The 13,805-nt window shown below is 35.1% G+C and overlaps 1 protein-coding gene across 1 annotated transcript; it reads left to right on the forward strand.

Annotated features, from left to right (window-relative positions):
- Nucleotides 1-579: 579 nt before the first annotated feature.
- On the forward strand, nucleotides 580-2,511 carry LOC126887158 (tubulin--tyrosine ligase-like protein 12). The gene has a single exon (XM_050654521.1). It carries the CDS (start codon nucleotides 684-686, stop codon nucleotides 2,472-2,474), a length of 1,791 nt encoding a protein of 596 aa, XP_050510478.1. The 5' UTR covers nucleotides 580-683; the 3' UTR covers nucleotides 2,475-2,511.
- The last annotated feature ends 11,294 nt before the right edge of the window (nucleotides 2,512-13,805 follow it).

Below are 13,805 nucleotides of genomic sequence, written 5' to 3' on the forward strand. Positions count from 1 at the left end.
TCGTACAGGAATCAGAAACTATCACTGACTATCAACAACTGCACGACGCATGCGTGTTTCAATATTAGCGTTCGCACAATTGAAACACGCATGCGTCGTGCAGTTGCTGATAGTCAGTGGGTGCATTCAGCAGACGCAATCGCTAACTAATCGATTAGTAATCGATTTGTGATTTACATGCTAAATGTCATAATTTATGTGGCATTCAGCAGAAAATCACTAATCGATTAGTTAGCGATTGTGTCTGCTGAATGCACCCCCTGATTCCTGTACGAACAGACCTAATACCACACTATGCTTCTTCATTAATTCCATTAACAACTGAGAAACCATGATATTTAAAGTGTTCTACTCTACCTTTTCAAATTCACACTCACCAATATTAACCTTTTCACATTAATTTGTCCTTTTGTAGTTTCCTCCTGAAGAATGGATCACAAAAATTATTTCTCTATCGACTAAAAAACTTGATTTTAACTATCCACAATCACAATTCGGGCCATCCCATCACATATTTCTTCAAAAACAGAAGAAAACTGACACTAACACGACCTGACACACACATGTTTTCGGCAGCTAAGGCCATTCAAATGAAGAGAAGAAGAAAAACTCTTTATAACCCTACTTTTTCAGTTCATCATTAAAATATAAATAATTATTTAAATATATAGTAATTGTTCAACATGGGCCATGATTCTGAGATCACGGCTTTTCTTAATTTCCATAAAGACCAATTAATGAGATCAGGCGTGCCGGAACATTTGTGGAAAAGCTTATATAAAAAGTTGGTAAAACAGACATTTGATGCTTCCAGTACCTTTGATTTACTAAAAATTGAACGAGACGATGACGAAGATGATGTGATACGATCAAGATTACTTCTTCAAGCTTCTAAAGATATAAAACTATCAGATCCTGATCATATCTACCTTATAGACCATGCCTGGACTTACAAAGTTCAAGATGCGAAAAAGCAGCTTGTGGCTCATGATGCCCTTCGAGAAAGACTATGCAACGTTTTCGACATAGACATAACTCAAGATAAATATGAAATAGCCGATTCATTGTTTGAACATATGTGGAAAATTAATAATTACTATTGTATAAGCAATAATGAAAATGTGGAAGATCGGTTGCCAATCTGGTACATAATGGATGAAGTAGGTATTGCTGTAATACATAGTGATGACCCCAACTGCAGGATAGTACCTTTTGTGTATGTAAATGATCAAATTACTTACTCAATTCTATTTCCAATTAAAGATATACAGAAGGAAGATATAATTTGCAGAGACTTCGGAGAAGGAATTACAGATAAAGGGAGAAGAGACGCCTTCTTAGTACCTTGGGTTCCAAAATTATTTGACGATGATGTAAACCCAATCACCCCATCTGAGGAATATTTTCTTAGTGGTCATATAAAGGAAAGTTTACCAGATTTGTCGAAATTGGAGAATAATACTCAGCACGGAAATGTATTGAAAGTATTTTCTCAGTATAGCTTAGTCAACATGTATGTAACTGATCCAAAATTCAGTATAGCTGAGAATGAAGAGGAAGCAGATATTTTGTGGTATACTCAGCATTTCAAAGATTTTCAAACGCTTAGTGAAACTCCAGGAAAGTTTGTAAACCAATTTCCATTTGAGTATGTTTTGACAGTAAAGGATCTTTTGTGTATTATTTGCAGAAGAAAAACTGGTCTAAACTGGGTTCCTACCTCATATAACCTAATGACTGAACTTCCAAATTTTGTTAGTTACTTTCAAAAAAGACAACAAGATGGTAAAGATAATTACTGGATAGTTAAACCATTCAATTTAGCTAGAGGATTAGACATGCATATAACGGATAATCTAGAATATATTTTAAAAGTTTCCCATACAGGTCCTAAAATTGCTCAAAAGTATATAACTAACCCAGTATTATTTTACAGACCTGATTGCAATGGGAAGGTTAAATTTGACATTAGATATGTCTTTTTATTAGAAAGTGTTAAGCCGCTTAAAGCTCATGTATATAAAAACTTTTTCTTGAGATTTGCTAATAAAACGTTTGAACTGAATAACTTTGAAGATTATGAAAAACACTTCACTGTTATGAACTACACAGAAAACGCAAATCTAAAGCATATGAAATGCATAGATTTTATAATAAACTGGATGCATCAATATCCAGATTATAACTGGGAAAAGGTAGAAAACTCCATCTTCAAAATGTTAAAGGAGTTGTTGGAGTGTGCCACAATGGTAGATCCTCCATGTGGTCTAGCCCATAGTCCACAATCCAGAGCTTTATATGCTGCTGATATTATGCTTGAATGGACTGAAGATAAAGAAATTCAGCCTAAACTTTTAGAAATAAATTTTACTCCTGATTGTAAACGAGCTTGTGATTATTATCCAGATTTTTACAATGACATTTTTAGTGTATTGTTCCTTAATGAAAGTAAAGACACAATTGTACAATTATAAGTTTTATTTTTATACACAATAAATATAATTTGATAAATAGGCTTTTTTATGACATATATACATATTAAAAGGAAATATAAAAAATTATATAATAATAATTATAAGGTTACATCAAATATATATTAGTCCAAGTGTGAGTGAAAAATAGGTCAATTTCAGGATATAATTCAGGAATTTTTGAAACCTACCAGGTGTTGTAAAGGATGATGGTAGGAATAACTTCAACTAAAATATAACCAAAAATTTTGTGGGGTTTTTTATTTATGACGTTTTTCATTTGTTAAATTTACAATTTTTGAAGATTTTTAATTTTAGAATATTCATTTTAGAGAAAAACTTTTAAATAGAAAATTGTAGTAAATTAAAAAACCTACAATTTGAGCTATGTCAAGTTTAATTTCGTTAATACATTATTGCAAAACAGCCTGCGAAAGGTATAAAATGGCCGTTTTTGCAATTGCATTATTTATTGTAAAAATAACTTTTATGTATTTTTTTAAGGCTTTAAAATGAAGATCTTTCAAAACCAAACCTAAAAAAATGTAGGGCCCGATTGGAGAACTTGTTGCTTAGATATTATAATTTGTTTATCCCAAGACCTGAAATGTCGAAGGCTATAACTTAAAAAAAAAATCGTAGAAAGTTAATCCACGATCCACTCTCCTTCTAAAGACTTATATTTTCATATTCTGATGTAAATAAATGCGTATAAGATTTTTCAACCTCTTATTTCGGGTTTGAAAATAAGGGGGCAAATTTCGTTATAAACATTTAGAACTGAAGCCGCCCCTGTACATCCTGAGTTTCTAACTTGCAGGTTATATTGCTGAAGACAAAGTAAAGATTCAAAACAAAATAAAAATTTTCTACGACCAACTAAAGCCGAGATAATTGTTTTTGTTTTCTTAAATCGTAGTGATTTTATTTATAAAAATTAAGAAATTATTTCACAGTCATCTTAAAATAAAAATTATTTTAATCGAAAATTACATTTAATTATTAAAAATGATTTTTAAAGTGTAGTGGAGATTTGTTTTTCGTTACGAATGTGATTTATTGTGTGGGTTGCCCTTAGCAACGGTTAGCAACTTATAATACACATTGAATCACGGTTTTTGCTTTAAATTTTAAAGCACCGCTTGGATTGATATGAAATTTGGCAAACATAGATAACATGTCAAAGAATAAAAATGATATTGGGCCTCTTTGTGCTTTTGTCCCGGGAGTGAGTTTCACCCCTTATAAGGGGTGAAAAAATATATGTTCAAAATAAGTTGGGAAATGGATAAAACGTCTAATTCTAAGCACCTTTTGTTCTATATAATTTTTCACCAAGTTAATACTTTTCGAGTAAATAGACATTTTTCAACAAAAAAAAAACACGTTTTTAGGCGGTTTTTGACAAATAACTCAAAAAGTAAGTATTTTATCGAAAAAACATTTTTATCAAAAATTTAGCAAATTAAAAATTGAAAAAAATGATGTATGCATGAACTCTCTAGACCCAGTAGAAACAAAGCTCTAGCTAATAAAAAATATGTTCATATCCGTCAAATTTCAAAGTGAATTATTTCAACGTGAAATAACCAAAAAACCATGCACTTTTTGGAGAAAAATCATTACAACTTTTTTATATTGTTTAAAAAAATATGTATATCTGTTTTTTAAAAAAGTTTATAGCATCAAAAGTAAGCAAGTTACGCGGAAAATAAAGTTAGTCTCTTTTTTTTCTCAGAAAAACTCGGGAAAGTCTCTCCCTAATTAGCATCAAAAATGAAATTAATCCATTTTACTTCAATGTTGTTTTTACCCGTGTATGTGTCGTTTATGTCTGTAAGTTTCATCGGTTCAAAGTGCTTATATTTTTGAAGGGGCTGTAGTTAAAAGGACTTAAACTAGTCAATAATCACGAGTGTATGCAAATTTAGAACAGCCATGTCTTAACCAACTTTTACCTTAAAAAAAAATCCAAAATATTCAGAAAACCAAAAACTACATTTTTTTACTCTTTGTGATTTTTGGTCACACTAAGAAATTTTTAGTTTGAAAAAAAAAAGATTTTTTTTAAATTAAAAATTCACACTAAGAAATTAAAGGTCACACTAAGAAATTTTTGGTTTGAAAAAAAAAAGATTTTTTTTAAATTAAAAATTAAAACAGATTTACTTTAAAACCAATTTTTTTTAAATAAGCCCTTTGAACCGATGATGCTTACAGATCATATAAATAATACATGAGCACAGTAACTTGTGAAGCGGTGATTAATTTGATTTAAGATGGTAATTAGAGGATGACTTTCCCGAGTTTTTTTTACCAAAAAAAAAAGAGATCAACTTTATTTTCAGAGTAACTTGCTTACTTTTGATGCTATAAACATTTTTAAAAAACAGATATACATACATATTTTTTTAAACATTTTAAAAAAGTTGTAATGATTTTTCTCCACAAAGTGCATGATTTTTTGGTTATTTTAAGTTGAAATAATTCACTTTGAAATTTGACGGATATGAACCTATTTTTCATTAGCTACAACTTTGTTTTACTGGGTCTAGAGAGTTCATGCACAGATACATATTTTTTTTCAATTTTTAATTTGCTTTATTTTTGATAAAACTGTTTTTTTCAATAAAATACTTTTTGAGTTATTTGTCAAAGCCCGCCTAAAAACGTGTTTTTTTTTGTTGAAAAATGAAGGTATTTACTCGAAAATAACTCGAAAAGTATTAACTTGGTGAAAAAATGGTATATAACAAAAGGTACTTAGAATAAGTCGTTTTATCCATTTCCGAACTTATCTTGAACATATATTTTTTCACCCCGTATAAGGGGTGAAACTTACCCCCAGGGAAAAAGCACACAGAGGCCCAATATCACTTCTAGTCTTTGACATGTTATCTATGTGTTTGCCCAACTTCATGTCAATCCAAGCGGTGCTGTAAAATTTAAAGCAAAAACCGTGATTCAAATGTATTATAAGTTGCTAACCGTTGCTAAGGGCAATCGACACAATAAATCACAAAAATAAATCTCCACTACACTTTAAAAATCATTTTTAATAATTAAATGTAATTTTCGGTTAAAATAATTTTTATTTTAAGATAATATAAGTCTATTTTTAGTCAATGACTGTGAAATAATTTCTTATTCTATTATTGTCTAAAACAATTATCTCGGCTTCAGTTGGTCGTAGAAGTCTTTAGAAGGAGAGTGGATCGTGGATTAACTCTCTACGATTTTTTTTAAGTTATAGCCTTCGACATTTGACTCCTTTGGATAAACAAATTATAATATCTAAGCAACAAGTTCACCAATCGAGCCATACAATTTTTTTTCGTTTGGTTTTGAAAGATCCTTATTTTAAAGCCTTAAAAAATACATAAAAGTTATTTTTACAATAAATAATGGAATTGCAAAAAACGGTTATTTTATACCTTTCGCAGGCTGTTTTGCAATAATGTATTAACGAAATTAAACTTGACATAGCTCAAATTGTAGGTTTTTTAATTTACTACAATTTTCTATTTAAAAGTTTTCCTCTAAAATGAATATCCTAATGGGCAAAATTAAAAATTGCAAATTTAACAAATGAAAAACGTCATAAATCAAAAACCGCACAAAAATTTTTGGTTACATTTTAGTCGAAGTTATTTCTGCCATCGTCCTTGACAACACCTGGTAGGTTTCAAAAATTCCTGAATTATATCACATTTTTTCACCCACAGCCTGGAGTATATTATAGAACTGTTATTTTATAGACTCAAACAAAATGCAGATTATTTCATATCATGTGTTTGGATGTCAAGAAGTAAATGAACTTGTTACTCATTGATTTTTTACTATTAGTAATATTATGTACTATTAAACAAGCTGCTCTATTGGATATAAGTACAGAATAAGGACTTAATCTCAATACAAAAAAATACGTCGTAATCATTAAGTGTGAAATATTAACCAAACGTATTTATTTAAGAAAACTCAAGGCATTTGAGATATGCTGTTACAGAATTTTTAAGAGTTTCATAGGTGGATCATGTGACTAATGTTGAAGTCCTACACCAAAGAGCGCAAATTAGAATATCTTGGCCATGTTAAGGAATGAACAGAGATTATATGGCTTGTTGTAATAACTCATTCTTTAGGGCAAGGTGTTTGGAAAGTGAAACTCCAGAAAAATTTGTGAACCAATTTCCATTTGAGTATGTTTTGACAGTCTATTATGTATTATTTGCAGAAGAAAAACTGGTCTGAACTGGGTTCCTACCTCATAACCTACTGACAAAACTTCCAAATTTTGTTAGTATCTTTCAGAAAAGACAAGATGGTAAGGATAACTACTGGATCGTTAAACTTTTCAATTTGGCTGGAGAATTAGATATGCATATAACGAATAATTAACACTATAATTTAAGTGTCCCATACAGGAACTAAAATTGCTTAAAAGTATATAACCAACCCAGTATTATTTTACAGACCCGATTGCAATGGGAAGGTTAAATTTGACATTAGATATGTCTCTTTATTAGAAAGTGCTAAGCCGCTAAAGCTCATGTACCTATATAAAAACTTTTTCTTGGGATTTGCTAATAAAACGTTTGAACTGAATAGCTTTGAAGATTATGAAAAACACTTCACTGTTATGAACTATACAGAAAACGCAAATCTAAAGCATATGAAATGCATAGATTTTATAATAAACCATCAATATCCAGATTATGACTGGGAAAAGGTAGAAAACTCCATCTTCAAAATGTTAAAGGAGTTGTTGGAGTGTGCCACAACGGTAGATCCTCCATGTGGTCTAGCCCATAGTCCACAATCCAGAGCTTTATATGCTGCTGATATTATCCAAGAACCTTGGATAATTAAGACTAAAATAACTGGTTTTGGCAGTCTAAATGGTCAAATCTTCAGCTTACCAAGCAACCAACAACCGAGAACAGCAATATATGTTCCCAGGAAAATTAAAGCCTCCCCCCTGGTGCAGTTTTGTACTTCAGACGTAACTGCTGTTAAAGTAAAATGCCCATGGGGAAAAGGCAAAAGCAGAGAGTTGATACTAGCATCGGTCTACCTACCCTCAGATGCAGCCCCTACCACCAACAAAGGAGATGGAAGATCTGGTAGACCATTGTCTCAGCCAGAAGGTAGAACTTATTATCGGCTGCGATTCGAATTCTCACCATCTAGGCTGGGGCAGCAAAGATAACAACTCTCGAGGTAAGTCTCTTTATGACTATATTATTAGTGAAGATTTGTATATCTTAAATAGAGGCACGGAACCTACATTTATTAATGTTCGTAGCCAAACTGTTATAGATATCACGCTAGCAACAGCAGAAATATCTAATAAAATTCAGAACTGGCAGGTCTCGGAGGACATCTCTATGTCTGATCACCGCTGGTTGACCTATATTATTAGTCTGGAAAAAAGCCTTATCAAATCTCGCGACCCTAGGAGGACGGATGTAGAACTCTACAACCGCCTCTTAGAAGATGCTCTGCGGAATGAAAAGGCTTTAACTCCAGGAACTAATACAGAATTGGAAAGGTACACGGTATCTATCCAAAGTAAAATAAGCTACGCTTATAAAAAATCCTGTCCGATAAGGATGGTCCAGGAAAGTCGCAAAACCAACTCTTGGTGGTGCACTGAACTGGAACACCTTAGGAAGACAGCAAGAACTTCTTTTAATAAAGCAAAACGCACCAAACTCAAAGAGGATTGGGATATTTATCAATCAAACCTCAGAGAGTTTAAGAAAGTCTGTAGACAAAAACAAAGAGCTGCTTGGAGAGCCTACTGTGAGGAAATCGAAGATTTTCCGCAAGCTTCCAGGCTACAAAAAGCGCTCTCAAAAGATCCACATCGGCATATCAGCATACTAACAAAGGAAGATGGAAGCAAAACTTCCAACCTTTGCAAAAGTGCTGAGGTCCTGATGAAAACACACTTCCCCGGTTTTAGCATTTCAAAAGCACCAAACTGGACGGAAGAAATAATCATACCCACACCAAATGACTGGCATCTTGCCAGAACATTAATTAGTGAGGAAAAGATAAGATGGACCATATCGTGCTTCGCCCCTTTTAAGTCACCACGGCCTGACGGCATATATCCAGCCCTACTACGGTGGGGACTGGATATTCTTTTGCCGCACCTTGTGGGAATGTTCAGAGCCTCCTTGGCTCTGAGATATATTCCTAGAGAGTGGAGAGAGGTACGTGTGGTCTTCATACCAAAACCATGTAGGATGGATTACACCCTACTGAAGGCTTTCCGACCAATTAGCCTGACATCTTTTCTCTTGAAAACGATGGAAAGGCTATGCGAGAGGTACATAAGAGATGAAGTTCTGGTTCATAATCCACTTCACCCAAATCAACATGCATATACTTCGGGAAGATCTACCGATTCTGCACTTCATCAAGTAGTGGGAAGAATTGAAAGATCGCTGGATAATAAAGAATCCACCCTAGGTATATTCATAGACATTGAGGGAGCGTTTGATAAAACAACTTTCCCAACCATCACCCAACAGCTCAATGTCAGGAATGTCCCCCTAGCCGTGAGCGAATGGATATTCAGTATGCTGTCAAATAGAGCAATAAGCATAAATGTAGAAGACGTTTTGGTTAGAGGGATGGTTACGAGGAGATGTCCACAAGGGGGGGTGCTATCACCACTCCTCTGGAACATAGTGTTGGATACCCTGGTTTACCAACTCAGCAAGAACGGTTTCTACACAATAGCCTATGCAGACGATATAACCGTCTTGCAAAGCGGTAAGTTTGAGAACACACTATGCGAGAGATTACAAGTTGCTCTCAGACTAATAGAAACATGGTGTAAGGAACACTCACTGTCTATAAATCCAAAAAAGACAGAGATGGTCCTCTTCACCAGAAAAAGAAGGATCACGGGCTTAATACCCCCTAGGATTCTAAACTGCAGTCTGAATTTCTCTGAAGAGGTGAAATACCCTGGTATTACCCTTGACAGGAAGTTAACATGGAACTCTCACTTAGATAGTAGAGCTAAAAGAGCATATATTGCCTATGAACAGTGTCGACGAACGGTCGGACGCACTTACGGCCATTCGCCCAGGGTGGTCGCCTGGATCTACACTACTGTCATTAGGCCAATGCTAACTTACGGAGCCATTGCTTGGGTACCAAAAGTGCTACAGGCAACAGCGATCAACAAACTAAACCATATTCAACGGATGGCTTGCTTAAATATAACAGGTGCCATGAAAACAACACCAACTGCTGCAATGGAGTTGCTCATTGGCATTACCCCTTTAGACATATATGTCAGAGAGGTGGCGCTGATGACGATGATGAGGTTACGCTCAGCGGGTGCAAACCTTGATGTAGGAATGGGACAATTGAGATGTCGTTTCTGGCGGGGTGAGCTGGAGGCACTGCCCCAGCTGCATGCGCGCCATGGATGCGATGACTCAATTAAACCTACGTTTGTCTTCGACAAACCCTACAAAATCGAAACAAGACAACATAGGGAGTCAAACGTGGCAAATGCATATTGCATCTACACCGATGGCTCCAAAACGAAAGAAGGCTCAGGATGTGGAATATACTCCAGATCATTGAACCTTAGTATAAAATGGGGCATGGGCAAAAATGCCAGCGTAGTTCAGACTGAACTGGCTGGTATCTCCATAGCCGCAAAAGAGATAATCGGGAAAGGTATAGCCGGCAAAACTGTAATAATCTGCACAGACAGCAGACAAGCGCTACTAACCCTGAACAAACCACGCGTCATATCAGGGCTAGTAATGGAGTGTCATGAATCACTAGCCCAAGCTTCGGATGGTAACAACATCATCCTGAGGTGGGTTAAAGGACACAACAGAAATAAAGGCAACCGCATTGCTGACCAGCTAGCTAGAAGGGCAGCAGGCCTAAGACTCTTAGGACCTTGTGATCTTTTTGGCTTGTCGACTACAACAATCGCGGAAACTGTCAAATGTCACTCCCACACGCAAACCGTAAGAAGATGGGAAGAAGGGCCAGGATGTAGACTTGCCAAGGTAACACTAAGGAACCTTGGGAAGTCAGCATCAGAAAAGTACTTGAGAATGACCAGGAAAAACCTACGCTTGACCGTTGGTTTTTTAACTGGCCATTGTCAACTAAGAAAACACCTCTACACACTGGGGCTAGTAGACACATCTCTATGCAGGAGGTGTGAACGAGATGACGTAACTGTCGAGCATGTCCTATGTGAATGTCCGGAGTTATCGTCAATACGAGAGTATGCGTTCGGCGAGCCTTGGCCTACACCTGCCGATATAGGGGAGATGTCACCAGGTGATTTGTCCACCTTCCTGCAAATGGCAGGATGGATAATGAACTAAGGACGACAACCCCCTGGGAGGATGTACAGTGGGTCAATTGTGGCCTAAGTGCTGTGGGACTTGACTCACACTCCCTACTCTACAGATACAGATGCTGCTGATATTATGCTTGAATATTAGCCCAAACTTTTAGAAATAAATTTTACTCCTGATTGTAAACGAGCTTGTGATTATTATCCAGATTTTTACAATTATATTTTTAGTGTATTGTTCCTCAATGAAAGTAAAGACACAATTGTACAGTTATAAACTTTATTTTTATACACAATAAATATAAATGTAGTAATGAAACACAGACTTACTCACAATCATTTAATTATACTTTGACGACCGGTTTCGATCTCTACATTATACAGATCATCTTCAGGTCGGCGTTACAAGTAGTTAAATGCTACAATAAAGAAAACCAGAGTTAGAACATTATCTGGTTGCACAAGTGTTAACAGAAAGCCAAATTTGAAAAAATTTTTTTGCAATAAAGGTTTTCAACTGTTGACATTTCAGAATATTGATACCTACAAATGCACACCTATGAGTTCAAATGCTCATAAGTATATATGAGCAAATGGGTGCATGTAGTTTGTGAGTATGTGTTGAAATTTAAATTATTAACAATTAAAAACAAATTAAACCATTAAGCAAACTTAAATACGCATCCAAACTCAAAATAGTAATAACAAATAGATAGTAATATTATTCAAACCTACTTACATGCCGTTACAAGGGGTGCGTTGCCACTTAGTTGTTATCATATTAATTCGTCCAACTTACGCTGATTCGTTTGCTGGTAGGGTTATACGGCAAACAGACATGTTACGCAGGTCAAAACAAAGTATATTTTTGAATTTGGAAAGGATCCTGAAGGAAGATGCGTGCTGTGAAACTGGTGATGTCTTGTTAGAATGGAGAAAGACAATGCTCAAGTGGTTGTGTATTAGGGTGGTTCAAGATCTTATGTGAAAAACTCAAGTTGAATGTAAAAGCCAAGGGACCCCCCAATTCTTTTCTAATTGATAAAAGAAGTAAGGAGCCAAAATATGAAAGCCGTAAGTCACTTGGAAGGCAGTGCTCAATACTGTTTAAATAATGAAAACGGGAATATTTTTATCGATTTTTGAAAAAATTACAACACATGATAGGATACAAAAACTTAATTTATTTGTTTATTTTACATTGGAACCCATCTTTAAAATAAGTACATTTTATAGTCAAGACCATAATAAAAATGAACTCTTTAAATTTTGTCTTTGGAAATGGATGGTTTCTGTAGGCTTTCTAGAACAGCCTTCTTCGTTGGCTCAGTCGGGACTTGTTTTCGATTAGCCTCTACAATCTGCAGTAACAGCTGTTTTTCATCCTCATCATTTGTTATGAGTTTGTTAAAATCTTGAAATACTTTTACACCTCGTTCTGCAATGTCCTTGACCACTTTGATTTTATTTACTGTATTTTTTCCTCTTTAAACTGTGGGTCCTGTTCCCATTCACTTGGGTGCTTGTTTAAAAAGCTTTGCATAATGTTTAGCTTGGTAAACAACAACATTGTTCTACTATTACCAAAATCTGCCAATTCACATTTATCACTTAGGAAATCAGCATTTCCTCTAATCATCCTTGGCGGTGCCGGGACAGACATCTTATTCATTATGCTCACTTTGTTTTCAAGGCTCACTTTATTGGAAAAAAGTGATAACCCGATCATTTCGTCAGATAGGTACCACAAATGTGGCTGCAAGGCTTTTTTGATAGTTTTAGCTATATCTTCATCAATGACGCTGTATTTCCCAGCCTATTTCCAAAAAGTTAGGTCGTTGGAAGCTGCATTGGCGCTAATTGGAGCCTCAACCCAGTTTTTCACATACAAAAGTGCACCGAAACGGATAAATCTGTCCAAGTTTTCTTTCTCCTTGTTTGTGAGATGGTAAACTCCTTCACATAGGAAAAGGTACAACTTATATACATAAATAAGCTTAGCCATCCACCGAGCGTGGTGTATAGGCCCAGGTGCTCTCCAGTGAATTTTTTCTATTGGTTGTCCCAATACCAACAGCGTCAGTTCAATAAGTTCTAGGTAGTCATCTCGAGGCTGGTCTTTCTTAATAAGATGATGTAGCAAGGACTCGATGGCACTGTTTTTTAACTCAGCTTGTCCAGGGGGAAAAATTAATGGTGTGTAATCGGATCGATCAACTGCATTCCATGATTACTTCAGCCTTTTAAATATGGGAATTTCAGGAGAGCTTGAAGGTTCCAAACACAATGCAAATACTTTGCTCAAAATGATTTCCATTATGTGATGGCGACACGGCAACTATAGAAGTTCTTTATTCAGCTTATTTTCAAGGAAAGTGCATGCACCACTCTTAAGACCAGTATTGACGGCTGTTGTGTCAAAGCCCATACCAATGACTTTATCATCGAGATCCCATGTTTTAAGAGTTTTATGTACTGCATCTCCAGTGTTCAAACCTGTTCCACTAGCCAGTTTTGGCACCACCAAAAGTTTATCATTTCCACTAGCATAGGAAACTAGCACTGGCAGTCTATCTACCTTATGTGAACCTAAATTATCGGGCAGGATTTTGCTGTCAAAATGAACAACAATGGGTTCTTTGATGTCTAAGTTTGATTTAATCTCTGTTGAAAAATTCTGTTTTGCTGCTTCTCGTTTCCTTTCTACAGAACTTCTTGAAAGCGGTAATTCCGCAGTATCATGTCCAAATATTATTCATGTCAAATACCCGAAAGTAACAAATATTTGATGTTTTATAACTCCTTTCCACTCCGGTACCCTCACGTTGAAACTGCTGAAAATGTTTAATATCAACTGTAATAAAGAGATCAACAGCTTTGTTAACTTTTGAATCCTGACAAACAAACAAACATTTTCTAAACTTGAACTGTTTTACGAAAATTTACGAAAACTAAATGTTGTTGAGCACTGCCTTCCATAT

Source organism: Diabrotica virgifera, chromosome 6 (genome assembly GCF_917563875.1).
Source record: "Diabrotica virgifera virgifera chromosome 6, PGI_DIABVI_V3a".
Lineage (NCBI taxonomy): Eukaryota > Metazoa > Arthropoda > Insecta > Coleoptera > Chrysomelidae > Diabrotica > Diabrotica virgifera.